The sequence below is a fragment of the Cannabis sativa genome, chromosome X, assembly GCF_029168945.1.
Source record: "Cannabis sativa cultivar Pink pepper isolate KNU-18-1 chromosome X, ASM2916894v1, whole genome shotgun sequence".
Classification (NCBI taxonomy): Eukaryota; Viridiplantae; Streptophyta; class Magnoliopsida; order Rosales; family Cannabaceae; genus Cannabis; species Cannabis sativa.
Genome location: NC_083610.1, coordinates 50,307,208 through 50,334,949, shown reverse-complemented (window position 1 = coordinate 50,334,949; position 27,742 = coordinate 50,307,208). Strand labels below are relative to the sequence as shown.

Below are 27,742 nucleotides of genomic sequence, written 5' to 3'. Positions count from 1 at the left end.
ACTAAACATGCTCCCCAACTTTAATATCTTCGTCCATGTTAGAATTTTTTACTAAAATTTTGGCAAAAAAAGTTCAGGGGCAGAGAAAAACTAAAAAAAATGAAAAAGATGTTATGATATAGTATTCTTTTTTAGCATTCCTCAATTAAAAAATAATAAAAATACATCTATCTCATCAAGAATGAAAATGCTATTATAGTATTGGGCGTTGCAGTGCTCATATTCTATGGGTGTAAAAGTGTCTGTCATGCAATGGCAATCGCATTCAGAACGAGGAATTTTTATAATCATAGCAGCAGCCCGCCGGTCTTACTTAACAAATTAAGTAACAAATACTTTAAATTAAGAAAGTAAAATGTAATTCGTTTACATTGGAGACATCTCCACAGATTGAAGGAGAAGACTCAAGCAGAACGAAATAACATCATTATAGGCACAAATAAAATCCTAGAAACCATTTTCTAATTTGGCTCCAGGAAGAACTATGTGCACGTATCGATTTAATAATAAATTTATATGTGAATCTAATAATATGGAGATGTGCGAAGATCTTATGCCATAAAAGATAAGGGGTTTAAAAAAACCACCTTTATCAAAAATATGAAGAGCTGTTCGAGCACAAAGCACTATTGCTAAATGCTCCATGATTGTCAAATGAATAATATTCATGGTTACCCAATATATCTAAAATCAACCTGTAAATTAGGCATAGCACGTACTAAAAATATTGCAATAATTGATAAAAAAACGAGTTGTTGGTGCTCATATTCTATGGGTGTAAAAGTGTCTGTCATGCCATGGCTATAGCATTCAGTACGAGGAATTTTTATAATCACAGCAACCAAAACCATGAATCCATTATCCAAAACCTCAACAGAAATTCAAGGAGAACAAATAATGATTATCAACAATCAAAAACAATGAAGTGAGCAGACGAAAGACAAAGGAGAAAAGTAATCGAAAAACTCCCCTTTGCTGCGCGCCGTATCGATGATGATGCTTTGGACAATCAAAGGCGTTATATAGGGATTCAGGGATGTGAAGTGAAGAGGATAACCCAACCCTAGTCCCTAGATATACATTGACGAGGTTTGGACTGGGCCCAATATTATCTGGGCTTAGTTTTTGACTATCAGGTACATTATTTGGTCCATTATTATTTGGGCCTGGTTTAGACCACATGTCTGGGTTGGAAATAGTAGACCATTCTTTTTCAAGGTTTACATTTGTACTTTGATAATAAAATTTTGAGGGATTTTCATAAATTTTGGAATTTTTAGTGTTATTTACTTTTTTTATGGCAGAAAAAAATAATTCAAAAAAATATGGTTAAAAAAAATAATTAATGGCAAAAATATAAAAAACCAAAAAGTATATCAATAGGCTTAACTTAAAAAAAAACTCATATTTTCTAAAATAATGCACCAGAATTCCCAATCCTCTCTCTCGTATTTTCTCTCCGATTTTCACTCTCGAAATCGCGCGATCTTCTCCGACCATTAAAGTCTGCAATTCGATCTCAAACGCAAGTATTTCACACAGCAAATTAATCTCACAAACCAGAATATTGATCGATTGACAACAAAGTTGCAGCAACAATCGTCATCTCCTATTGTCTTCTCTAGCTCCGTTAAGTTCTTCAATTGGTTTTGATCCTCTTCCTCAGCTGTGTGAACCTGAAAATCAATGCTCATAGATCACATACTAGAAAATGAAAAATCAAACTGAATTATACACAGTAACAAATTTTCGACAACAATTTTCAGTATAAACAAAACAGGTATATAAACTCAATAATCAAAATTATATATTCTAATAATTATATAAGAATATATATATCATCTAAAAAATAAATAAAACTCTGCAATTTAGAATACATACATAAAATAATAAAAAATGTCAATATAAAAAAACAAAAAGAACCAGTTAATTCAAGAGAAAAAAACTAAGAACAACCTTATATATAAAACAAATATGATTTTATATTTAACAATATTGAAAAACCGGTTAAAAATAATATTAATGAAATAGGATATAAAGAATAATAAATAAAATAAACAACAAGAAAAAAAATAATCAAAGTCATAACAGGCAAAAAAAATATAATAGAAAAAATAACCAGTTAAAAACTTAAATAAAAAAATCAAACACAAAATTTAAACGAAACCGGTTCCAAATATAAAATTATAATCAGATTCTAATAATACATTTCCTTTAAAAATGTAAAAATTAATTAAAGTTGTAACAGATAAAAAATATATATATCAAGAAAAAAAAAATCAGTTAAAAACTTACATAAAACATTGATACATAAAATTTAAACAAAACCAGTTCCAGATAAAAATTATAATAAGATTCTAATATTACTTTACCTTTAAAAATACAAAAAGTTATGAAGGTCATAACTGACAAAATATAACAAAAAAAAAACCGGTCAAAAAACTAGTTAAAAACTTAAATAAAACAAACATGCATAAAATTTTAAAGAAACCAGTTCCAAATAAAAAATTATATTTAGATTCTAATAATAATTTTCCTTTAAAAATGCAAGAAAGTAATCAAAGACATAAATGACAAAAAAAAACATAAAAGAAAAAAATCAGTTAAAAACTAAAAATAAAACAATAATATATAATTTAAATAAAACCGGTTCCAAGTAAAAAATTAAAATAAGATTCTAATATTACTTTTCCTTTAAAATTCTAGGTATGGAACAAATCATATGTGTGATGAAATATGGGGTCAATGGAGAGAAAATACAAATTATGATGACTACACAATGATTGGAATTCTAATTCAAACCAATTCTTCACTAGTATACTTGATGGAGCTGATAAAAACAAAAATAAATTGCAATAGAAGCAGCATAGACATATCGTACTAGATATCACCGGGAACTACACTAATGAAGCTACTGATTGACAATTCCCTCAAGTTCTACATTGAGCTAAGAAAACACAGGCTAGAGTAACTGATTCTCCACTATGCATCACAACTACAAAAGAGATAGCTATACAAACAGTGGAAAATCAATCTTTTGAACAACCAATACAAGAGCAAAGCAAGACAGTGGAGGAACTGGTTCTACAAATACATAATGAACCATTCAACCAGTAATTTGATAATGAAGGACAAGATTTAAATCATGATAATAGTTAGATAACAATCTCTCCAAACATGTTTGCAATGGCTGAAGAAGTTGCAGATTTTATAATAGAGCAACCAAATGAAGCAATAAAAAAGAGAAGGGATGAAGAAATGGAGATCATCACAAATTACATGGTGCTTGAGATCGAAGAATGACAAATATACAGTGACAAGAACATACTGAAAGCAGCAATCGGATTCTATGCAATGATAAAGAACTTTCAAATTAGAACGAAGAGATCTGAACCAAGGGAATGCATGGTTACATGTGTTGATGAAAATTGTAACTGGTTTCTGCGCGCTTCAAAATTGAAACAAACACAAACGTTCAAGATTAGAAAATATGTCAACAACCACATCTGCTCATTGGATGTCATAATGGAAGATCATAGGCAAGCAAGTTACAATACTATTGCTCAAATAGTAAAGAAGAAATAGGACTCAATAAACAAGAAGCATGCACCGAATGACATAATGAAGGACTTGCTACATAAGTTTGGGGTTTCGATGGGTTATCAAAAGGCTTGGAGAACAAGAGAAAATGCTCTAGAATCGTCAAGAGGAAAGTCAGAAGACTCATACCAGCAACTACCAATATACCTTCATATGCTAAAAATAACAAATCCAGGGACAGTTACTGAATTGATTACGGACAAGAAGAACCGATTCAAGTACATGTTCTTAGCATTGTCAAATTCAATCAGAGGATTGATACATTGTTGACCAGTGATTGTGGTGGATGGCATATTCTTGAAAACAACATATGTAGGGACATTATTTACAGTCTCAATAATGGATGCTAATAACTACATATTCATATTGGCATTTGGAATAGGAGACTCGGAGAATGATTCATCATGGGAGTAGTTTTTCAACAATCTAAGAGAAACATTCAGAGAAAGAGAAGGTAAGAAACTGGTTCAAACAAAAATTTACAGGTAATACATCATCTTTAGTGTAAGAGTTTTCCTATTATTGTTAGACTTAACATAAATAATCGGTTTCAAAATAAAAACAAAGAAACCGGTTAAAACAGACATAAACTGATATTTGACAAATATTGACTTGCATGCATGACAATCATCTCAAACAGGCACAAAAGCATAGAAAAAACAGTAACAAAAGTCTACCCAAACATATTCCATGGAGCATGCATATTCCACTTGCTTAACAACATTAAGGTCAATTTTAGAGTACACGGGGAAGATCTTACAATAAACTTTGTTAAAGCCATAAAAACATACAACATGAAATCATTTGAAGTTTACATGTCAGAACTTGACAAAATAGACAAAAGAATCAGACCTTATCTGGAAAGAATATGATACAAATATTGAAGTAGATGCCACTGCCTGACCAGAAGGTACACAATGATGACATCCAACATAGTTGAGTCAATAAATTCAGCAATGCTTGCTACAAGAAGACTGCCCATCACTATAATGATAGAGAGTCTTCGAAGTTTGGTACAAAAATAAGTTTGGACAAACAGCAATGAAGCACATGGAACATTCACAAAAGTTTCAACAGTGACAGAAAAAATACTGAGAGAAAATTTTATTCAAGTAAGAAAATATGAGGTAACACACTAAACATAAATATATATATATAGAAAATATATATTAGAGAGATTCAATAACAGTATAAAATAACCGATTACAAACTAATTTTTTCAGTTTAAAATAACAAGTTATACCAGTTACAACAATACTCCACCAAGTGAATATGCTAGAGAAAAGAAAATTCATTGTCAATTTACTGGACAAAACATGTGAATGTAACCGGTTCCAGCAAGATGAAATCCCATGTGCTCATGCAATAGTTGTATTCTCGAAAAGAGGACTGCGAGTTTATGACTATGTTGCAGACTACTACAAAATAGACAAAATGAAAGCAACATATGACACAACAGCAAACCCATTATCAAATGAAAGTGAATGGACACTGCCTAAGTGCTTGGAAATGTTAGTTCTACCACCAGACACAAAAAAGCAAGCAGGGAGACCTAGGAGAAGAAGAATGAGATCAAAAGGAGAGTCAAAGGAACAAATAAAGTGTGGACATTATAAAAAGACAGGCCACAACAGAAAGACATGCACTAATCTAGCTCTACCACCAAAATAAAAACAAGTAAAACAGCCAAGGAGCAAGAAAGCAAAGAAACAACAACAATAAGAGCATTATTTAAGAAAAAGATACAATTTCAATAAAAAAAATATTATATTAGATTTTGTATTTCAAATAATAATTTTAATATTTTTCAATATGAATTATATCTTTAACCAGTATTAATTTTAAATAAATAAAAAATTTCAAAACAAACATTTGCCTTAGAAAAAAAAATTAAAAAAAATAATGAAACTGGTTATATTAAACATGCACCAATAAAATTATTCAATAAAAATGAAACCAGATATATTAAAGATGTACCAACAAAAATAATCAATAATAATGAAACCAGTTCTATATAATAGATACAAAGAAAAACAAGTTAATAAACTTAAACAATATACATAAAAGACTACTAAAATATTAACCGGTTCAGAATAAAAAACAACATTAGAAAAGAAAAATATTAATGAAATGAAACCGGTTATAAAAAAAATTAACTAAAATGAAATCAGTTATATAAAATAAAAATAAAAAGTGAAACTTTGGCAAAATTCTAAACCAATACAATGAACCATTAATAAAAGATTCAAAGAAGTCACTTAGTAAATATAAAACGACACTCGGTCAAATATTCAAAGATCCTTCGCCAGTCAAGGAAACATAAAAAAACCGGTTATAATTAAAGAAAACAATATATAAAAAAAAATATAATGTAAAAAACACTTTACATGGAAATTGTAAAATCATAAAAATATGTACTACCAAAGAAAAATACAAAATATTGTATATATATAAACATATGAAATTGGTTCCAAACATTGTTATAAAAAAATAAAACCAAAATATAAACATAACATAATGTATTGTTCCAAAAAAAACACAAAATAAAACTACAAAAATTATACCTATGCTAATAACAAGTCACTTAGTTAACAAGACTCTTAGTTCTTCCTATTCGACTTCTTTCCCTTTGAGATATCTTCGGTAGAATATCATTCATTAATCTTTTTCTGGCCATAGTTATACAATGTTACTGTCATGCCATCCCTATAATTTGCTATCATGTCATTCATGTTTGGAGAAATCTCATGAATCTTTCCCCGAATAAATAAATCAGCATACTTAATCATAAACACGCCACAATCACTAAAAATAAAACAAAAATAATTAAAATATGTAACCAGTTATTTAAGTAGAAAAAAAAAACAATCACTAAAAATTGAAGAAGTCACGTGATAAAAAATAACCAATTATTTACCTTGAGCTTTGAGTGGGAAGCTTGTCCACAAACTCATAAGCAATTGGGGTGTCCTTCGAAACAGCATAAGGGCCTGAGTCCAAGCTAATATCGTTCCTACCATCATAAAAATTTAAGAAATCTAGGAAATAAGGCAATAACTCGCAATACGCAAGAAGATCTGGTAAAATCTTCTTTTGATTTGTCTTTGTATTCTTCATTGAATTGTAGACAAAGATTTTCCTCCTCAAAATGTTGAAGTGTAGGAAAATCCAATGTTGTTGCAGAGTAACGTGATAGGGACCGACAACATCATCCACACCAACTCAATGTTGAAAACAAAAGGTATATTGGCCCAAAATACAGTCGGTAACCATGTTGTCATACCTTATAACACTGGGATCACGCTTAGCTTTAATAAAATCATCATAAACTCCCTTCAGTGTTGCATCGAAATAGGTGCATGTGGTCGTCACTCTCTTATTCACATTGGCATCGAATAAAATGCTCTGCCTAAGATAATAGAATGCCACATTCAAATACTGCACACAATAAATAAAAACAATAACTAGTTAAAAATTGACAAGCAAAAAACTAAACAACAGAAAAAATGACAGAATGAAAAATAACTAGTTTCGTACCAAATCAAATAACTTTTGCCCACAAGTTTGTAAAATGACAAACCAAGATTTGTCTTCAATTTACGCGATGCTGAAATCTAAAGGAGGCTCGATAGCACCAGATGATTTTTCATTTTTCCTGTTATTACAACAAAACAATCCAAAAGTAAAAAGAACCAGTTAAAAAAAGAGAATTCAGTAACTAAAAAAAAGAAACAAAAAAAAAGAACAATAATAGAAAATATTATTCATACTTCTTCTGCAATAAACGAGCACCTTCAATCCACCTAATAAATTCCTGGCAATCTTCAGACTTTGTGTTCATCCCAATCTCTCGTACAAACAGAAACATCTCCTTATGATCGACCTCTTCTTCACCAGATGGCTCCTTGTCCTTCTTTTGATCTTTTGGTTCAGAAGAACCAAACTCATTCACAAACGGAGATCTACAATGCACTCCAGGTTTTGCTTGCCTCTTGACAGCAACCCTAGATTGTAAGGGTACTACATCCAATACTTCAACATCATCAACAGGAGGGGATGCAGATTCAGGAATTGGAAACTAACTCCCATCGATCATTTTTTATCCCATCAGGGGACGCATATGCCTGAGTGAGGTTGTCAACCAAATCCAAAATGAATTGGTCGACATCAACACGATCATAAGTAAACACAAAGCCCTCATCATTCCCTTCAACAAAACCAAAATGAACCTGAAAAAAAAAAACATGAATAAGAAAAACATAAAAAGCTAAAAATAACCAGTTATAATAATGACATCACTAATAACAACGAATAAACAAACCACCTTATCTTCCCGTACAATCGACAATTGCAGTCCACCAGAGTCATCATCATAATCAGGAACATTAGATTTCAAAAATGCCTAAAAAATAGAAAAACATAGCCATAAAAAATTAAAAAAATTGACATAACTTTAAAATAAAAAAAGATTTTAACAAAACTAATATAGATATACCATAATGTTTAAATAATTTGCTTCTAATTCTAAAAAAATATAAAAAAAAAAAATTGAAATAAGGACATTTACTAACATAGTCTTATGATTTAGGGTCATTTGTTATATTTTTTTGAAAAGATGACATAAACTAACATACTCCTATGATTTGGGGCCATTTACTATAATTTCCCCTTATAAATTAGGGTTGAGATACAAAATGGCCCTAAATTTGGAAACTAAGTTAGTAAATGTCGACTTTTTAGAAAAATTAAGAAAATGGCCAAATCGAATAAATTAGCTAATAAAAATTATAAAAATGTATTTATCACATATTTTTTTAAAAAAATATATATGATAATAAAATTAAATTATGTAATTTTTTTAGTGTTGCATATTATTATATTGTAACAAAAATAAATAAAATATATTAGATCATGCAAATATATACAGCAGTATTAGATTTATCGTAGTACTGAAAATTAATATACCTTAGTAATAAAATTATATACTACAAAGAAATTATAACAATACTAAATTAATACTCAAAATATATATATCATGCTAACAAAATTATATATACCAATATTAAAATATGAATACATACCAAAAAAATTATATATAATAAAATAGAAACTAAGTATCATATTAAATAAATGATATATGACAAACAATAAAAACTATATACCATACAAGAAAACATATATACCTACAATAAAAAATAAAATAAAATAATATAATATTATTAAAAAACAATTATATATATCATATAAACAAAATTATATATCACCTTTATGTATACTAAAATAAAAACTAAAATAAAATGATATACTATACAATAAAACTTATATACCATATAACATAAAATATATACCTTACAATAGAAATATATATAATAATAACAACAAATAAAAATAAAAATATATAGGATGCTAATAAAATTATATATCATGTCAACAAAAGTACAATAGAAAATAGACTTAAATATTATTTAAAAAAATTATATACCGTATAAAAAAAATACATATACTATTCACCAAAACATATATACAAATAATAATAATAATAATAAAAATATAAATTACTAATATATATATATGTATGTATGTATACTATACTACTCAAATTATATACCATAATTAAAATATATATATACCATGACCATTATATATAATAAAATAAAAACTAATTAAATATTATTTAAAATAAATAATCATAAAATCAAAAAATATAAAAATAATAATTAAATATATGTAGCATGACAATAAAATTATATACATACATTAAAATATTTTTATTATGCTAATAAAATTATATACTACTATTATACATATCATAATAAAAAATAAATATCATCTAAAAATAATAATATACTATACATTAAAATAGAAATATACCGTACAACAAAATCTATATACCAACAACTCAAAACAACTCATAAAAAATTTAAAAAACTGACATAACTTTTAAATAAAAAAGATTTTAACAAAACTAATATAGATATACCATAATGTTTAAATAATTTGCTTCTAATTCTAAAAAAAAAAAAAAAAAAAAGTTAATGATTTTGAAATGAGGACATTTACTAACATAGTATTATGATTTAGGGTCATTTGCTATATTTTTTTTTTTAAAATGAGGACATAAACTAACATAGTCCTATGATTTGGGGCCATTTACTATAATTTCCCTATTTAAAATTAAATCTGTTTTCAAATTCAGTTAAACTACTCATATATTTTGATACTGTTATATTTTTAAATTTTGTACCAATCACAGATTCACTATTTTAAAATTTAAAAAAAGTTTACAAATATTGAACCAATCACATTTTTAGAAATATATTTTCAGTCATAGTTTTCAGATTTTCATTTCAGAATCACAATTTTTAAAAATACAATTTTTAAATCCTGAACCAATCAACCCCTTAGATATTATTAGAATCTCTTTGTTATATCTTTATACTGTATAATTTTTTTTGTAAGTTTTAATAATTATATTTCAAATATAAAACATGAAAATAGCCACAATAGTGACAATGGTGGTAGCTGGTTGTGATGAAAGATGGTGGTAGTCGGCGTTAATGAAAGATAATCATAAACATCAGCGATGATAAATAGTAGTAACCAGTGATGGCTACAAAATATCAAGGCTAATTAGTAATTTTCCCCCCGAACTTTGACATGTACTAAATCGTGCCCCCTGAACTTTTTTGGCCGTTAGAAATTCCCCTCGAACTATTGAGATTGTTAAATTTAAGGACTTTTGTCTAATTTCATTCAATTTTACTGTTTCAGTGATTGTTTATGTACTAAATCATGCTCTCCAGGCTTTGATATCTATCAAATCATGCCTCTCAAACTTTGATATGTACTAAATCATGCCCCTCAAACTTTGATATGTACTAAATCATGCCCCTTGAATTTTCATCTATGTTAGAATTTTTTTACTAAAATTAGACAAAAGTCCTTAAATTTAACATTCTCAATAGTTCAGGGGGAATTTTTAACGGCCAAAAAAATTCAGGGGGCATGATTTAGTACATGTCAAAGTTTGGGAGAAAAAATTACTAATTAGCCAAATATCAATGAGGGAGGAAGTCGTGCAAACTAGGCCGACTTTTATGTTTTAATTATAGTGCTTAGATTTAGTTTGATCTGATGGTCAAAAAATAATGTAAAAAGCTACGTTAAAAGAACGTGTCTACCAATCCTGTCCCATATTTAAAATATTAATTTAAGAATAAGTAGTAATTTTGCCCCCTAAACTTTTGACAATACTGATTTTGCCCATTAAAATATACGGCTTGTTAAGAATTCTCCCTGAACTTTTACATTTACAGAAATTTAGTCCTTTTGTTAGGTTCTGTCTCATTATTCTGTTTAAATACTGGCGTATCTTTGAAAATTAGCAACTTTTTTCCCTAAACTTTGACAACTATCAAATCGTACCCGGTCCAAAATAAAAATAAAAAAGATTCAATATTTTTTAAATAAATCTTAACAAATTAATTTAGATCTTGAAAAAAAAAATTATTTTGAATGATTAAGAAAATTAAAAAAGAAATTAAAATTTTAAAAGTAATAAAGCGATTCAAAAAATCATTTAGATATTAAAAATATATATTAAAACTCAATTTTTGTAAAAAAAAATTACGGAAACAAACTTGAGTCTATTTATTTTTCTCAAAAAAATGTACATTTGTTTAAGTAAACATAAAAAAAAAAAAAATAGTTTAATTTTTAACTTTTTTTCAAAGTAATTTTATATTTTCATTGAATTTTTAATTATTTTTCTTTATTTGTTAATATATGCATTTGTAAATATAAATAAGCTTGATTTTTCCTTCAAAAAATCTTAGTTTGTTTAAATTATTTATTGGATTCTCAATAATTTTAGTTTAATTTTTTGAGATACGTGTTTAGAAATAAAATAAAGTTTAAAATTATTTTTTTAGAAATAATTTAAGTTTTTTTTAAGTAAAATTAATATATTTTTTAATTAATTTAATATTTTTATCAATTTTTTTTAATAATTTTAATAATTTTTCAAAATTAATATAATATTATAATTTTTAAATTAATTTTTTTTTAAAAGAATGGGACAAAATTTTGTATTAGTCAAAGTTCAAGGGGTAAAAATACTAATTTTTAACGGTTGAAAAAACGGAACCTAATAGAATGGGCATAAATATATAACTGTTATATTTTAGGGAAAATTTTTAACAAACCGTATACTTTAGAGTGTAAAATCATGTAGTGTCGAAAATTTAAGGGAACAAAATTACTAATTATTCTTAATTTAAATATTTCTAATATATTTATGTATAATAATTTATTGATTTAGTGGTGCTTTTTCATATAAAAAATTCAGAAACATTTGTACAGTTTTTGAGCAAAATGATGCTTTTATAATGCTTTGTCGATGATTATGCGATGCCTAGCCATAATGTCATGAAAATTTAGTTTTTGACGCAAAAATAATGGTTAACAATATTTTGCAATGAAATTTGATAATTTGTTTCCTAACAATGGCTAGCATCAATCAACTTCTGCTTATGTTGATGGTTGGACAGCCCCACCTTTATATTGGGTTAAGATTAATTGTGATGTTGCGGTAGGCTGAGGCAAGATGATGATAGCTGCTATTGCTAGGAACAATTGTACACAGATTGGGTGGGTTGTCACCGAGATCATAGAGTTCAAAGAGCCTCTCATCGGGGAGGCAACAACTTGTGAGTTGGCTTTGAGGATTGTCGCTTCAAAAGGCTTACTCTTTTGTTATTATTGAAAGTGATTGTGAAGTTGTGATCAATGCTATCAATGAGGTGATTTTTAGATGGGAAATCAGTAACTATGTCACAAATTGTAAGAGATACTTTAATTTACTTTTGGCTCGTAACTTTTGTAAGAGTCCTCGTAAATTTAATTTTGTTGCTCATAATATTGCTAAATGGGTGTTGACAAAGAACATTACTAGATTTATTGAGGTTTTCTTCAATTCCAGGCGATATTATTTGTAATGACCATATGGTTTAACTTTGTGTTTGTTTTTTTTATATATATAAGTTGGACGTTTGTTTAAAAAAAAACTTTTCTCTTGAACTTCTATGTTTGTTAATTTTTTTTTTTCTAAATTTACGCGTTTAGAATGTATTAGATGCTTAAATTAGAGTGTGTAGAACAAAAAATTATCTTGTTTGAGGCAATAATTGAAATTTGTTATTATGCTTACTCCAAATTAAGGTTTTACACATTCTAAAGTTTTAGATCATTATAAAAAATCAAAATTTAAACAAAAAAAAGCCATAAAACTGACATTCAAGTGAAAAATTATGTCGCCACAATTTTCATCAAATTTTATCTTAGACTATTGCAAACTATCGTTATCATTTCTATGTCAACATTTCATAGAACTATCGTTAAGTATTACAATAAGATATTTTCGCTTAAAAATGATGTTTTTATGACATCGTCGTTAAACATCACAAATTTGTTAAAGCGTCCTTTTGTTCAAAACTATGTAGACTTATAGATTTTTTCTTTTTTTTAAAAAAAAAAAACAAACAACTAAACAACAAACTTGTAAATGAAAGAATGTCATAGTGTGTTGGAAGGTTTAAGTTAATATTTTAAGAGAAATTATAGTAAATGATCTTAAATCATAGTACTATGTAAGTAAATGTTCTTATTTCAAAACTTATAGAGAAATAACCATTTTACACTATTTATAATTTATATTGTCTTTTGCTACATAAAAAAAATAAAATCAACAATTTTTTTTTAGAATTAGAAGCATATTACTTAAAAATTATGGTATATCTATTTTAATTTTGTCAAAAACTTTTTTTATTTTAAAGTTATATCGATTCTTTTAAATTTTTTATGAGTTGGTATAGATTTTGCTGTACAATATATTTCTATTTTATTGTATGATATATTATTATTCTTAGATGATATTTATTTTTTATTGTTATGTATAGTGGTGGTATATAATTTTATTAATATAATAAAAATATTTTAATAGAGATATATAATCTCATTAATATACTACATATATTTAATTATTATTTTTATATATTTTAATTTTATTTATACTCATTTTTTTACTTATAAATATTCTATAGAATTTGTTTATCTTACTTCCTTAAAAAAATTACAATCTTCCCTCCTCCCTCCCACTTTCTATCACATAGAACTACCCTTTTATATTGAAATCACCTTGGATATATTCTTTCTTTTACAACAATAATCCTTCTAAAATTTATATATAGATAATCATTAATAAAATCTTAACTTGAATATATACACGTTCCACAAATTTCTTAATTAAAAATATTTCATACATAATTGTTTATATGGTTACTATTCAATGATTACATTTTTATTGTAACTATTATGGTTAAATTTTTCTTTGACCTGTAATAACAGGTTACTAATAGGTCAACATTTTTTTTTAGAATTAATTAATTATAATTAACTATTTTCTTAAAATAATTAATTAAATGTTTAACAAAACCTCTTTTAGCAATTAATATTTATAAATAATTTTTTTATTTATATTTAAATCCTTACTCTAATTATTTTAACAATTAAGTCATTTAATTATAATATTTACAATAAAATTTAGTTTTTTATAAAAATTAAACTTCTTTCTATACAAATTAAAATTCTCTTTTTATAATAAATTTTTAAATAATTAATTATTTTTAAATGATATTTAATTATTTTGTTACAATTAGATGAACTAAGTATGAGGCCTCAAGCTAGTCAATCGATAATAAGTGTAGCGATTTTTTTTCTAAAAAATTGTTCAACTTATTTCACTTTTAACTTTTTAAATATTTAAATAAAAAATTAAATAATTAAGTGTAATAATTTAAAATTAGGATTACAAGTATAATAAAATTTAAATTTTGAAATTATATGTGTATAATTTTAAATTATAAAAAGTTTTGCTATAAAATTTTAAATAATTTAAGTGCAAAAAAATAAATTGCTTAAAGATCCTTGTATAGTAATAAACTACAAAAAATTAATTAATAATTATAATTAATTTAATTTTAAAATATAATTAATCTTAATTAAAGTTTTATAAGGAAATAAATTGTTAGGTTGCTTTCAGGTTACAAGTTATTTATTATTTATTTTTATTTTATTTCCAAATTAATCACAATTATTTAATAGTAATCCAATGGCTTCAAAAAATGTAACCATGATGGTTACAATAAAAATGTAACCATTGAAACCTCTTATATATAAAACAATGATATGGGCAATTTAAAATCTCTCAAAAATTATTTATCTATTTTCTTTTTAAATTTTCACAAAAAAAAATCATATTTTATATAAAGCTAAATTTCATAATAATATTATAAATTTAATATCTCATTTTAAAAAAATAAAATTACGTGATAATGTTATATATATGATTTTAAATATAATTTAACAGTACCATTATAAATTTAATATCTCATTTAAAAAAATAAAACAAAACAAAGTTACATGATTTTTATTTCAAAAAATACTTAATTTTTTTTCTTCTCAAATTTAGATTCCAATAATTGGGATATATTTACTATAATTTGGTACTTTTATTTTAATAATAAAATAATTTATTTATTTATTTATCTTTCTAATGATTATTTATTTATTTTAATTGTATATATATGACTATGGTTGAAAATTATTTTGAGAATCGAATATGTTCAGTCAATTCAAGTATGATTTTTTTTTTTATGTACAGAACAAACTAATTTTTAAGAATAGTGACGACCACAAATGTGATATGATGATGACATCCATTTTGATATAGTAGCAACTACAAGTGAGATACGGTGATGACATCAATTTTAAATGATAACAACTTTGAAATAGTTTTCTATACATTTAACAATTTTTTATTTTTTTAGATTTCTATTTGTGTAAGGATTCTTCAATCTCGATTATTTTTTACTATAACGTTTGAAGATAACTCTTTGTTAATTTGTTCTTTTTTTAGATAAGAAATTGTATAATGAGTTTTTTCTAACGTATTAATTTATTTTTTCTATATAAGAAATTTAGTAAAAATATTATATAAAAAATTTAAAATTTAAAATTTAATATATTTTTATAACTTAATTATCAGTAAATAAAATAAAAACACAAAATTGTTTCTTAGTTCTTTAAAGGTTAATTAAGATTTTCTCCCCTTAATTTTGACATGTAGCAAATCATGCTCCTGAACTTAAAGTCGTTAAAAATGATCCTTGAATTATTGAGATCGTTGAATTTAAGGATTTTTGTTCAATTTTAGTAAATTTTTTTTAACATGGATGAAAATTCGGGAGCATGATTTAGTACATGTCAAAGTTCGACGGGCATGATTTGGTAGGTATCAAAGTCTGCGAGAATGATTTAGTGCATAAATACTAAAATTCAATATTTCATGAGAATTTTTAACTTTATTAAAAGTTCAGAAGACATAATATGGTAGATGTCAAGTTCTAAGGAAAAAATCCAAATTAGTTTTTTTTTTTAATATTAGAGATAACTTTATGGTCCAAATACAATTTCACAACTATTTTTTCCCCAGGTTTCTTATTCATGTTTACTAAAAGCAGCCTTCTTAAACCCTAGACCCACACACATCGATCTCCAGTTCTCCACTTCACTTGCTTCGTCTTCGTCACCCAAAATCCCTCGCGCAACGCATTGCACATCACAGGTTTCATCCGATTGTGTAAGTATTTTCTGAAATAAATGCACGGAGACGTTAAAATTTTGTATTCGTACCTCCTTTTCTTAGGTTTTCCCCCAACACTTGTCTAGTCGTCCACTGGGAAATTGAAAGTTCTAATATGCTTATACTAAGTCTTTTCAAGTTGATTTTGAATTCAGAGTAGTTGTTTATATAGTAATATATGTGATTTATTTATTTTTAATTTTTGTGTTTGGTGCAGTTTATTAGAAGCTTTGTTTATGAGCTGAGATGGAGAATAGTTCACAGTCTTCTGGTCCACAGGTAAAGAAGTTTAATCTTACTATCCAGTAATAGAAGATAACAAATTGATCAACGATGTTACTTGGTCAAGAAATCTTTTCTCAATAGTTTGTTTTTCACCTGTCCATATAACTTTGACCTCTATGTTGATGGGTGTGCTTGTGCAAGTTTGACTCGAATGGTTTTAATTTTGGGTTTTCGTTTTGGTCTCTGCTCCGTCAATGTTAAAATGTTTGAAGTTCAATGCTGTACTGCTGCTTTTAATTGGTTAATTATTTGCTCATCCTTATCTTTTGTATTTCTACTCACCAACAAAAACTGAAAGGAGTGGTTTTAATTTTGGGACGCACAACTTTCAGATTACCATTGTCCTCTCCTCCCCATTTTCTCTCTCTCTCTCTCTCTCTCTCAATATATCTATCTATCTATCTATCTATCTATCTATCTATCTATCTATCTATCTATAACTTCAGTTCCATTACACGTATCTACAAATGCTGTTCTTTTCCCAATTTGTTATTACTTCCAGGTAACTCTCTCTTTTCCTTTCTCTTTTTCTTTCTTAAATTCATTTCGTGCATTATTCTTCTTCTTTCTTCTCTTTATTTGGTCTCTTACAAATCGGAGAAAACTGAGAAATACCCAACTTCTCTTTTCGTATTCGCTCTTCCTTTCATGTTGTTTCGGTCCTCATGAGTTCATATTATTTGTTTGTTTTATATATTCAGTTTAACTTGTGCAATTTTTTTTTTTATAATTTAACGTCTTATTATGGTGTGTTTGTTGTGAATCTGTGATAAATATTGTAACTTGATGAAATTCCTATGAGCAGAAAATTCATTTTTTTTACTATGACCTTTAGTTTCATTATAATAGACTGCTTTTGTTATGGTGTAAATTTTGAAATTTGCAGTGGAACTTTTCTGGTTAGGTTCTTATGAGTTTCTCAGTAAATTTTTGTCTTTGGATTGTGATAACATTCCAATATAGTTAGATCATACCTGGAATGGTTGTTGATTGGTTTCGTTTATTTATTGCAATGTTCCATTGCTCTAATGTCTTTCTGGGTCTGGATTTTATGTAAAAATCAGCTTTTTGTTCAATGGAAGAAAAGACCCATAAAAAAATTTCTTAGTGAGCTTTCTTTTTGTGGTTTGGCCTCCCGCAGTAGATTTTGGGGATCTCAATGTTTTGGGTCCAATATCTCAATGTTGCTTTCCAAAAAACAAAAAAAAATCCATCTATGTCCACACTTGCTGACCCTTTTCATGTTGTCGTCTCTGTTTTGAAATAATCTTTATTGATTGCTTTTTGTTTGAATTTCTTTACTCTAGTTTCGACCAATGATCCCAAATCAGCAAGGACAACCATTTCTTCCATCAGCTTCGCAACAATTTCAGCCAGTTGGACAGGGTATGCCGCATCCTAACTTAGGGATGTCTGGTGTACAAAGTCAGCCAATGCATTTTTCTCAGCCTATGCAACCGTACCCTCCTAGACCAGGTCAAGGTGGTCATCCGATGCCTTCATCACAGGGTTTACCAATGTCGTATATTCAAACAAGGCCTATTGCACCTGGACCACCACAGACTCAGCAACCTGGTCCTCCTTTCAATAATCAGATGCCTGGTGGTGCTGGGATGCCTTTTTCATCACCATATTCTGTAAGGGCTAATATTGTGTATAAGTTTTGCATGGTTTTGTGAAGTACATGATGCAAAAAACCTGACATAGTTTTATTTGTTTGTCTCAGTTTGCACCTTCTTTCGTCCAACCACAAAATAATGCCAACTCAATGCCACAGTTCCAGTCAATGCCTCAAATGCAAGCACCCATTCCAGGACAACCTTGGTTGCCCTCTGGAAGCCAGAGTGCTCCAGTTGCTACCTTAGTCCAGCAGACTGGCCATCAACCTTCGGCTGCTTCTTCCACAGATACTGTAATTAATTATTTATTCATTTTTGTCTGCTGAACTTTAATGATTAAAATAGAAAAAAATTATTAGGTCTTGTCTCTTCTTGTTGTGCATATTTTGATGTACTTTTTCTTCTTTCGTGATTCCTATCACTATGTTAATTACATTTCCATACATACGTTATGGTTATACCCAATAGGGGTAGCTTAAATTTTTAGGCATGTGGTTTGCTCCCACAAGGTATGAGGTTCAAGTCCTCCTGGGCACCTACATTAAAATTGCTATAGTTTATTGGTCCCTAAATATGGTAGGGTTAGGTGGGGAGCTTTGTTTCAGAAAAGGAAAAAAGGAAAAAGAGAGCATACATTATGATAATAAATAGGGTTGAAGTGACTTTGGTGACGTCATCTTTTGTTTTACAGGCAATGAATAGCCTTACACAGCCTTCCTTATCTGATTGGCAAGAACATTCATCTACTGATGGAAGGAGGTAAGTTATTAGTTCATCTATCACTCTTGTCACTTTTTCGGTGATAATACTGCAATCAAAATACTCTGATTATTGTTTGAGGATCTTGGGTTTTCTTTAATGATTTCTTATAATGAACTCTTTACTTCTAGTTTATGTCATTTGAGGTTGTTTTCAATTATTTTGTTTGAACTAAAATTGCTATTGAATTTCTTGTCCCTACAGGTATTATTACAACAGAAGAACAAAACAGTCTGTTTGGGATAAGCCTTTGGAATTGATGACACCGTTGGAGGTGAGTTTAATTTGCTAATATGTTTTTCTTGCTCTAATTTATATGCCATCTCCAATTACGTGCATTGCATGTGTTCCTTGTTTGCTATGTGGTCATATACTTTTACTGGCCCTTTGTGGATGTTGCTGACTGTTGCACTTGCTCAGAGTTTTATGCGAATTCTTCTTTTATTTGCATGTGCTTCCACTGATTTGTAGATGTCATGGCCAGTGTGGAGAAAATTTACGACTTGCTCTATATGCTCAGTTTGAAGACGAGGTTTCAGTTTCACAAAGCAGGCAATAATTGCTATTTACAGCTTATTTATGAAGTAGTTGGATGTTCTAGTAATTGGCATATGTAGTATAGTTGCCTTAATTATTTCTTCTTCTTCTAGTTATAACAACTAATAGCGCCTCTTTTCTTTCCTTCTTTCATACTGTAGCTGAGGTGTTGCAATATATTAATGATGCCATTTCTTTTTACTATTTGTGACATTTTTCTTCTTGTTTGAGTCTCTTCTTGCTGTTTAGTATTAAACCCAATAGGTACTCACAGATGCACATATGCATTCATTATGTTGTTAATGGTGTCCAGACATGATTGATTTCTGTAATGTGTTTCCAAATGTTTCTTGTTATGTTTTTCATCAACTGCATATGACTCGTTTGATGTGTATATGGGTATAGAGGTTCAGGCATGGTCATGCTACTGATTTTAAGGATGAAAACTGTAAGGTCTATGGTACTTCCTGTATGGTGTGTACCTCATCCTAATTTGAAATGAACATTGGGGTTTCGATTCATTTGTATTATGTTGTGTTTCCTTTTTTCTAGTGTATTACCCGCGCTTCTTCTATGGAATCTGATGGTGATTATGTATTTGATTAATTTTGATACTTCATCTTGTTTGATTCTTTGTTGCTTTTTTCCGCCTCGGTTGGGAGGACAGGGCATGTTTTCTACAAGGACATGCATATGTACTTTAATTCCCCATTTTTTCTTTTATGTACATACTATAATGCGTAGGTTTTGCTTTTGACAGCAACTATTTTAAGTGTTTGATTTGAGCATCAGCATATCATATATCTTTATTGTATTATGTTAAATTTAATCCATTTGTTTTTTTTCGTCTTATTTTGTGATATTTGCATTGTTTTTTAAGGGAATTTGGGTTAAAGGTTTCTTTCTCTGTAGTTAGTTACTTGTAATTGTTCACACACACTTTTTCATGTTCAGTGATAGACTTAGACATATCTTATATATTTTATTTTTGGAATTCTTCTAACTTATTCCTGCTTTTTGTTCCCTAAGAATTTGTTTGACAAGTTTGTTTTTTCTTTTCACTGCAACAGAGAGCTGATGCATCAACTGTTTGGAAGGAATATAGTTCTCCAGATGGAAGAAAGTTAGTATAGCATGTCACTATCACAACTTAGTCTCTTGTTTGTTTTGTGTAAATCTAATATATTAGAAGGTTAGAATCCCAATGAAAATGAGAAAGCCCAAAACAATCTGAATATAACACCGATCATTTGAAACCATCCTCGCTGGGTTTCAAAACATAGAGCTCTGAAACCTACACCCCAGTAGATTGAGGTGTAGGTTTAGAATCAAACATTCAAAACTTAAGACTCAATACTTTTTTTGGCCACCTCAAACGAAACTGGTTTTGAGGTGTAAGTTTTGAAATTTTTTAAACCATGGTTACTATATCTAATATTTTGTATGTTAATTTTTTTTTTCTTATATCATTAAGCTGATTTTTTTTTCTTTTAGAGCATGTTTGGTAGAAGGGAATGGAATAAAAATTTGTATTCCATTGTTTGGATTTTAAGCTCTAGTAATGCCTTTCCATTAGAAATAAAAATATCTATTCCACTCTTCAACCTATTGATAGAAATATCCATTACTAAATAACTTTTAAAATCCAATGAAAATTACTATTTTAGCCTTTCTCACTCTTAAATTTAAGATATATGTATGTTGAATTTTAAATTATATACATACAATTTAGTAGTTAAAAAAAGGTATTCATCCATATTATTGTTATTATTTTGCTTAATTCAATATGCAAGATCATTTTTATTAATATTTTAGACAAATATTTCTGTTAATACATCTAAAAAGATTTACAGAATTTATGAGAAGTTATTTTTAGTCTATTATAATTTAAATAATTACTTTTTATTATATAAAAAATAATAATTGAAAGTGTCTAATATTGTTAAAGTCATAATTCTCTTTTTTTTTCCTATTTAAATTTCTAATATTTTAAAAATATATATAAAAAATGATGTAAAGATATTTTTGTCAATATACTATTTATCCGTTCCATTTCACAAATAAACCAATCGTCATGTTTTAATTTCGATTCTTTTTCCATTGCATTTCTATTTTCATTACCATTCCAATTCCATTATGCTAAACCAAACACACCACCACAGTATTATTTAGTTTTTCCATATGGCAGAATACATTGATCAGATCTAATTTGATAATCAGGTATTATTACAACAAGGTTACAAAGCAATCTAAGTGGACAATACCAGAGGAACTAAAGGTATTTCTCATGGCTCAGTATTCATTATGTGTGTGTTTAAGTATGTATATAGATTCTCTAATGAGAAACACTCGCTTTTAGCTGGCTCGTGAGCTAGCTGAGAAAGAAGGTAGTCATGGATCTCAGTTGGAAACTAGTATAATCTCTCATGGTTCTGCGGCTGCGGCTTCAGCTGAAACACCCCCGCCAGTTACTCCGGTGGCCTTAACTACCTCTTTTGCACTAACTGGGATTGCATTGAGCCCAGTTGCTGTTACACCTGTTGCTTCCTTGCCTAATTCTTCAGTGGATGTTTCTGGATCTTCAGCCACCCCTACTTCACAGTCTACTGTAACAGGTAGTGTTGGAGTTCATCCTCCTATGGTAACTGCGGTTTCCTCGACTCCTGTAATTTCAAGAAGTACAGGAGTTTCATCTTTTTTGACCAATGCCAATGCTACACCAATGTAAGTATTTGTTTTTATGCTTTTCACTTCCACTTTGTGATGATTTTCCAGATCTTAAGTAGAGTTTTAGTTTGAATGCTCTTCCTAATGAAACTTGCTAAATTTAGGAGCACATATGAGAATCAAGCATCACAAGATATTGCAAGTTCAGTGGATGGAGCTTCTATGCAGGATATTGAGGTGTTGTAGATTCACAATTGGAATTTCTAAAGTTGAACAGTTCATTGAAGTTTAAGATGGCCCATATGTCTGAATAATATGAAAACTCCTGAGAGCAGTCTACTATCTGATAGTGATTATTCATTTATTTGTTGATAAAAAATTATTTGTTTTTTGTTAAGATACATTTATGTGGGGGCTTGAATCCTTAAGTACCACCTATATGGACTCACGCACCCAACTACTTTAGCTATCCCATGGGGCTTAAGAAATTTTCTGATATAAGTTAGTAACAATATATGCGATATTGAAATTTTCTAATGTATATATTATTATTATTATTATTATTAAATTCTGGTTTTCAAAATACTTAATGATATATTAATAAGAAACAAGTTACTAACAATTTCTGTTCTATAGATTTTCTTTTCTAGTCTTCTGACACTATAGTATGGAGTTTACTAGTTAAGGATGCTCTTGTTGAGTTCAACTGATTAAACTTTCCATTTTCAGGATGCAAAAAAAGGCATGGCAGTTGCTGGAAAAATCAATGTAACTCCTATGGAGGAAAAATTAGTTGATGAAGAACCTTTGGTTTATGCCAGTAAGCTGGTATAGCTTCATATTATTTTACATTTTTGTTCATTTCTTTCAAGTAGCATCTGCCTATTTCGACTCCCCCTTAACTATTATTTTCCTGTTTAGGAAGCAAAAAATGCATTCAAATCACTTCTGGAGTCTACAAATGTTCAGTCTGACTGGACTTGGGAGCAGGTAAACTGGTTATATATTTTGTGTCAGCATATTTTGTACAGGCCGTTGTCTAAGATAAAAAACTTTTTGTTAGACAATGAGGGAAATTGTCAATGACAAAAGATATGGTGCTCTAAGAACTCTTGGTGAGCGGAAGCAAGCGTTTAATGAGGTATTTGTTTTTTTCTTGTTTTGTTTTTATAATTAGTCTTACAGAAATGATCTTGTTCTGTTTGTTGACATTTGAATGGTATAAGGCTTGTAATGATATACTCTCTTTTGGCTGGTTTTAGATGGTATCAATTTTGTTTTGACATAAAGTTATCTATCTTTATTATGTTATAGTACTTGGGTCAAAGAAAAAAGCTTGAGGCTGAAGAGAAGCGTACAAGGCAGAAAAAAGCCAGGGAAGAATTCACAAAAATGTTAGAGGTATGTAGATTACAGCTTTCTTGTAGTAGATCCTTTTGTTTGATAATACATACATTGCAACTTATTTCTCTTCTATTTTGTTGTAGGAGTCTAAAGAACTCACGTCATCGACCAGATGGAGGTTCTCTTCTATCCATGCATTGTCATGAGTAGTTTGATATATAATGCTATTCTATTTTTTAAGTCATTATTATATTGTTTACTTTAAAACTTCTTGGAATTCTGCAAATATCCTAAGTGATTTAAATTTTAAATGGCTTAAATGGTACTTTGTTTCTTTGTGTATAATCAGCAAAGCTGTCACTATGTTTGAAAATGATGAACGCTTCAAGGCTGTTGACCGAGCTAGAGACAAAGAAGATCTTTTTGAAAGCTATATTGTTGAACTTGAACGGAAGGTAACAGTCTGGTGTTTAATATATTGTAGATTTCATATCATGAGTATGAGTTAATGTAAAACTCCTAGTATGTAGGTGCTGAAATTACTGATCCCTATTTGTGTTAATTTTATTTTATGGATGCAGGAAAAAGAACAGGCTGCTGAAGAGCACCGGCAGAATGTAGCAGAGTACAGAAGATTTTTAGAATCTTGTGAATTTATCAAGGTATTTAACATGTTGTACCAAGTCGTTTGTTACTATTGGTTTTGAGAATGTACAATCACATTGTCTGTCGATTTCAGGTGAATAGCCAGTGGCGAAAAGTTCAAGATCGGTTAGAGGATGATGAGAGATATTTATGTCTTGAGAAGCTTGATCGCTTGCTCATTTTCCAGGTATAATACTGTATTTATGATTGATCTTGTGCATCATCTTACAGGAATGTTGAAAGGTAAACAATTTTGGGGATGTTTATTAAGATTATTTTTGTGGCAGGACTACATCCGTGACTTGGAAAAGGAGGAAGAGGAGCAAAAGAAGATTCAAAAGGTTAAATTCATATTTTTTGGGGCTTGAACCCTAGACTACACACTCTTCCTTGGGCTTTTAGCCCTAGTGGCAATAACCATAAATGAGCTTTTGTCTTTTATATGTCTACTTATTTTATTTGTAACCAATTTCAAGGACCATCTGAGACGGGTTGAAAGAAAGAACCGCGATGAGTTTCGCAAACTCATGGAAGAGCATATTGTTACTGGAATTCTTACTGCTAGAACTTATTGGCGAGATTACTGTTTAAAGGTGGTCAACCTCCCTTCATTTTTAGGTGCAAATTGAAAAAATGTTGCAGCATATTAGAAGCTGGAATCAATGAAGTTTTTTTTATGTCTTGATATTTTTGGATTTTAGGTTAAGGATCTGTTACAGTATCAAGCCATTGCATCAAATACCTCTGGCTCGACACCAAAGGACTTGTTTGAGGATGTTATTGATGAATTAGAGAAACATGTATGTATTTGTACGGTTTTTTTTATTGCATACTTGTCCTGGTTTAGAGCTCCTGGATTTCATCTTTTGGTTTGTCAAGTTCATTTGAAAGAAAAGTCATGATGCAGTTGTTGTTTCTCTTAAGGTATTTGCAATCTTAATGAGCCTTTGATTTCATGTCTAACAACATCCGATCTGTTTATTTAACAGTATCACGAAGATAAAGCCCGGGTGAAAGATGTACTGAAGCTGGGGAAGGTTGGTTTCATGAATTAATTACTTAAGCTTTTGAAGTATAATTTACACAGTTTATTATTCAGGTTTCGTTTGCTGCCACTTGGACATTTGATGACTTCAAGGAAGCAGTCTTGGAAGAGATTGGCTCCCCTCTGGTGTCAGACATCAACTTAAAGGTAGATTTTATTTGTTGTTGTTCTTTTTCTGCAAGACACTGATTATCAACTTGTGCCCTATCTATTTTCGGGTTTCCGGTTTCCAGTTTCCCTGATTCGTGTTTTGTTGAAGCTTGTATTTGAGGATTTAATAGATAGAGCTAAGGAGAAAGAGGAGAAAGAAACTAAAAAGCGTCAACGACTTGCTGATGATTTCACTAAGCTATTATACACATTTAAGGTATACAAATCTGTGGATTGAGGAGTGTGACAGATATCTTAATTTGCATTGTCAAACGTACTCTGTAATATTGATTTAAGTATATTTATTATTTAGGAAATAACCTCAACTTCTACTTGGGAGGATTGTAAACAACTTTTTGAAGAGAGCCAGGAATACAGGTTCTTATACTGCAATAACTGTTTTTTTTCCTTTCACTCTTTGTTTGTTCATGCATTGTTGATTATAATAGTCTTATTACTGAATTATTTTATTTTCAGATCAATTGGTGAAGAGAGCTTGACAAGGGAAATTTTTGAGGAATATATTACACACCTTCTGGAGAAGGCTAAAGAGAAAGAACGCAAGCGTGACGAAGAAAAAGTATGTGCATTTGTTTATAGAAGTTGTAATTTGTTAATTATTCTATGCTGTTTACCTTGTAGAAACCAGCTGTTTTATTGTTTTTTGTTTTTTACCATTCTCTTAAAAATTTAGAGGTACAAAGCAAGATTATTTAAGATAATGTTTGGTTAAAGGAAAAACAATTAGGAGATAGAAAATTAGAATGATATAAACGAAAGTGTATTTCCTTTCTAGCTGTGTGGTACTTGTGAAGGGTAGAAAGTTGGTTTATTGTAAAACTAATATATCATCCTCTTAAATATTATTATTATTATTATTATTATTATTATTATTATTATTATTATTATTTTTGTATAAAAATATGCTAGTTTTTACTTATTTTTATTTATATGAAACTTTTCTCTCTATTATTCTTTCCTATTTGTATAGGAAAAAGTTTAGTGGTTCAATCTTTTTCTCATCCTTCCCACCGAACAACTCATTTTTCTCTTTTCCATTACTTTCTCTTTAGTATCTTCTTCCCCTTCACTTTCCTTCTCTACCAAAATCTGATGAATTTGCTAGGTATGAGAATTAAATTTGGTCTTAATTAACTTTATTAGCAATTTGGTGTTGCAAATTATCTAATTAGATTGGGACTAAAGGGCCATTTCTTCAGTTGCTAGAGCAGGACACTACGCAATTTAGATTCGACTGACACAATAAGTGTGCCTTCATTGTTTTTATTTTGCAGGCCAAAAAAGAGAAAGACAAGGATGACAAAGAGAAAAGGAAGGAGAAGGAGCGAAAAGAGAAAGATAGAGATAAGGAGAAAAGCAAAGAACGGTCTAAGAAGGATGATACAGATAGTGAGAATATGGACATTAGTGATAGTCATGGTCATAAAGAGGAGAAGAAAAAGGAAAAAGACAAAGACAGAAAACACCGGAAGCGGCATCTAAGTGGTACAGATGAGATGGGGTCTGATAAGGATGAGAAGGATGATTCTAAGAAACGTAAACATAGCAGTGACCGCAAAAAATCAAGAAAAGTATTTATATCTTTATATGCTGAATTGCAATTTCTGTTTATTGTAAAGGTTTCTTTCTTATGTTCATTAAACTTTTTTGATGTTTATTGGCAGCATGCACATTCACCTGAAACAGACAGTGAGAGTCGGCATAAAAAGCATAGGAGAGAGCATAGGGAGGCCCGTAGAAATGGTGGACACGAAGAGCTAGAAGACGGAGAGCTTGGGGAGGACGGAGAAATCCCATAGTTTGTTTTCTGTGAAATAATAATGCTAACCTTCATATGCGTTGATAAGGTACATTTTATCGCCTGCATGCTAAGGGTAGAAGACGCATTCACTTCAGAAAGTTGTGATGGTTATTATGCAAGAAAACTGTCCCACAGAAGATGTGCTGCTGCTGTTGATTGTGAAAGTAGGACTAATTTAAATTGAAGCAATTGTTTTGTTTGAATGACTTGTACAAGTTAAATTGGATTTTCTTTTTGGGTCCCCAGATTAGGAAGTCAACTTGTGTATTATGTAGGAAGAGAAGCGATCTCCTTACATGTTTATGTATCAAAAGTTACTTTTTTTAGACGGATTGTTTAATTTTCTATTTTCTGTAACTTAAGAAATTATGGGTTGGTTTGTTCGTGTATTGTATTATATTAAATTAGATTATATATCATATTTTTATTTAATATTATTAAAATATTATATATTTATGTCTTCATACAAATTAATAACACATAGTTTTATATAAAATTATTGCATAAAATACATTTTAAGATAATATTAAATACAATACCATGTAATACGGTGTATCATATGAATCCTA

At 29.0% G+C, this 27,742-nt stretch overlaps 2 protein-coding genes and 2 non-coding genes across 4 annotated transcripts; 2 read left to right on the top strand and 2 right to left on the bottom strand.

Moving 5' to 3' along the window:
• Positions 1-212: 212 nt before the first annotated feature.
• Positions 213-300, bottom strand: LOC115718293 (small nucleolar RNA snoR8a). Its single transcript, XR_004011875.1, has one exon. It is a non-coding gene; the product is annotated as a small nucleolar RNA snoR8a (small nucleolar RNA).
• A 457-nt stretch (positions 301-757) lies between these two features.
• Positions 758-845, bottom strand: LOC115718296 (small nucleolar RNA snoR8a). The gene has a single exon (XR_004011877.2). It is a non-coding gene; the product is annotated as a small nucleolar RNA snoR8a (small nucleolar RNA).
• Positions 846-4,872: 4,027 nt separating this feature from the next.
• Positions 4,873-5,271, top strand: LOC133032263 (uncharacterized). Its single transcript, XM_061106143.1, has one exon. It carries the CDS (start codon positions 4,873-4,875, stop codon positions 5,269-5,271), a length of 399 nt encoding a protein of 132 aa, XP_060962126.1.
• A 10,812-nt stretch (positions 5,272-16,083) lies between these two features.
• Positions 16,084-27,498, top strand: LOC115696486 (pre-mRNA-processing protein 40A). Its single transcript, XM_030623387.2, has 28 exons — positions 16,084-16,297; positions 16,518-16,579; positions 17,893-18,222; positions 18,312-18,497; positions 18,896-18,963; positions 19,168-19,237; positions 20,571-20,623; positions 21,721-21,778; positions 21,860-22,224; positions 22,332-22,404; positions 22,897-22,995; positions 23,089-23,157; positions 23,231-23,308; positions 23,482-23,568; positions 23,655-23,689; positions 23,861-23,966; positions 24,093-24,173; positions 24,251-24,343; positions 24,444-24,497; positions 24,633-24,749; positions 24,858-24,956; positions 25,146-25,193; positions 25,256-25,348; positions 25,461-25,568; positions 25,665-25,729; positions 25,829-25,931; positions 26,647-26,943; positions 27,037-27,498. The coding sequence occupies exons 2-28, from the start codon at positions 16,547-16,549 to the stop codon at positions 27,169-27,171; spliced, it is 3,003 nt and encodes a 1,000-aa protein (XP_030479247.2). The 5' UTR covers positions 16,084-16,297; positions 16,518-16,546; the 3' UTR covers positions 27,172-27,498.
• Positions 27,499-27,742: the final 244 nt, after the last annotated feature.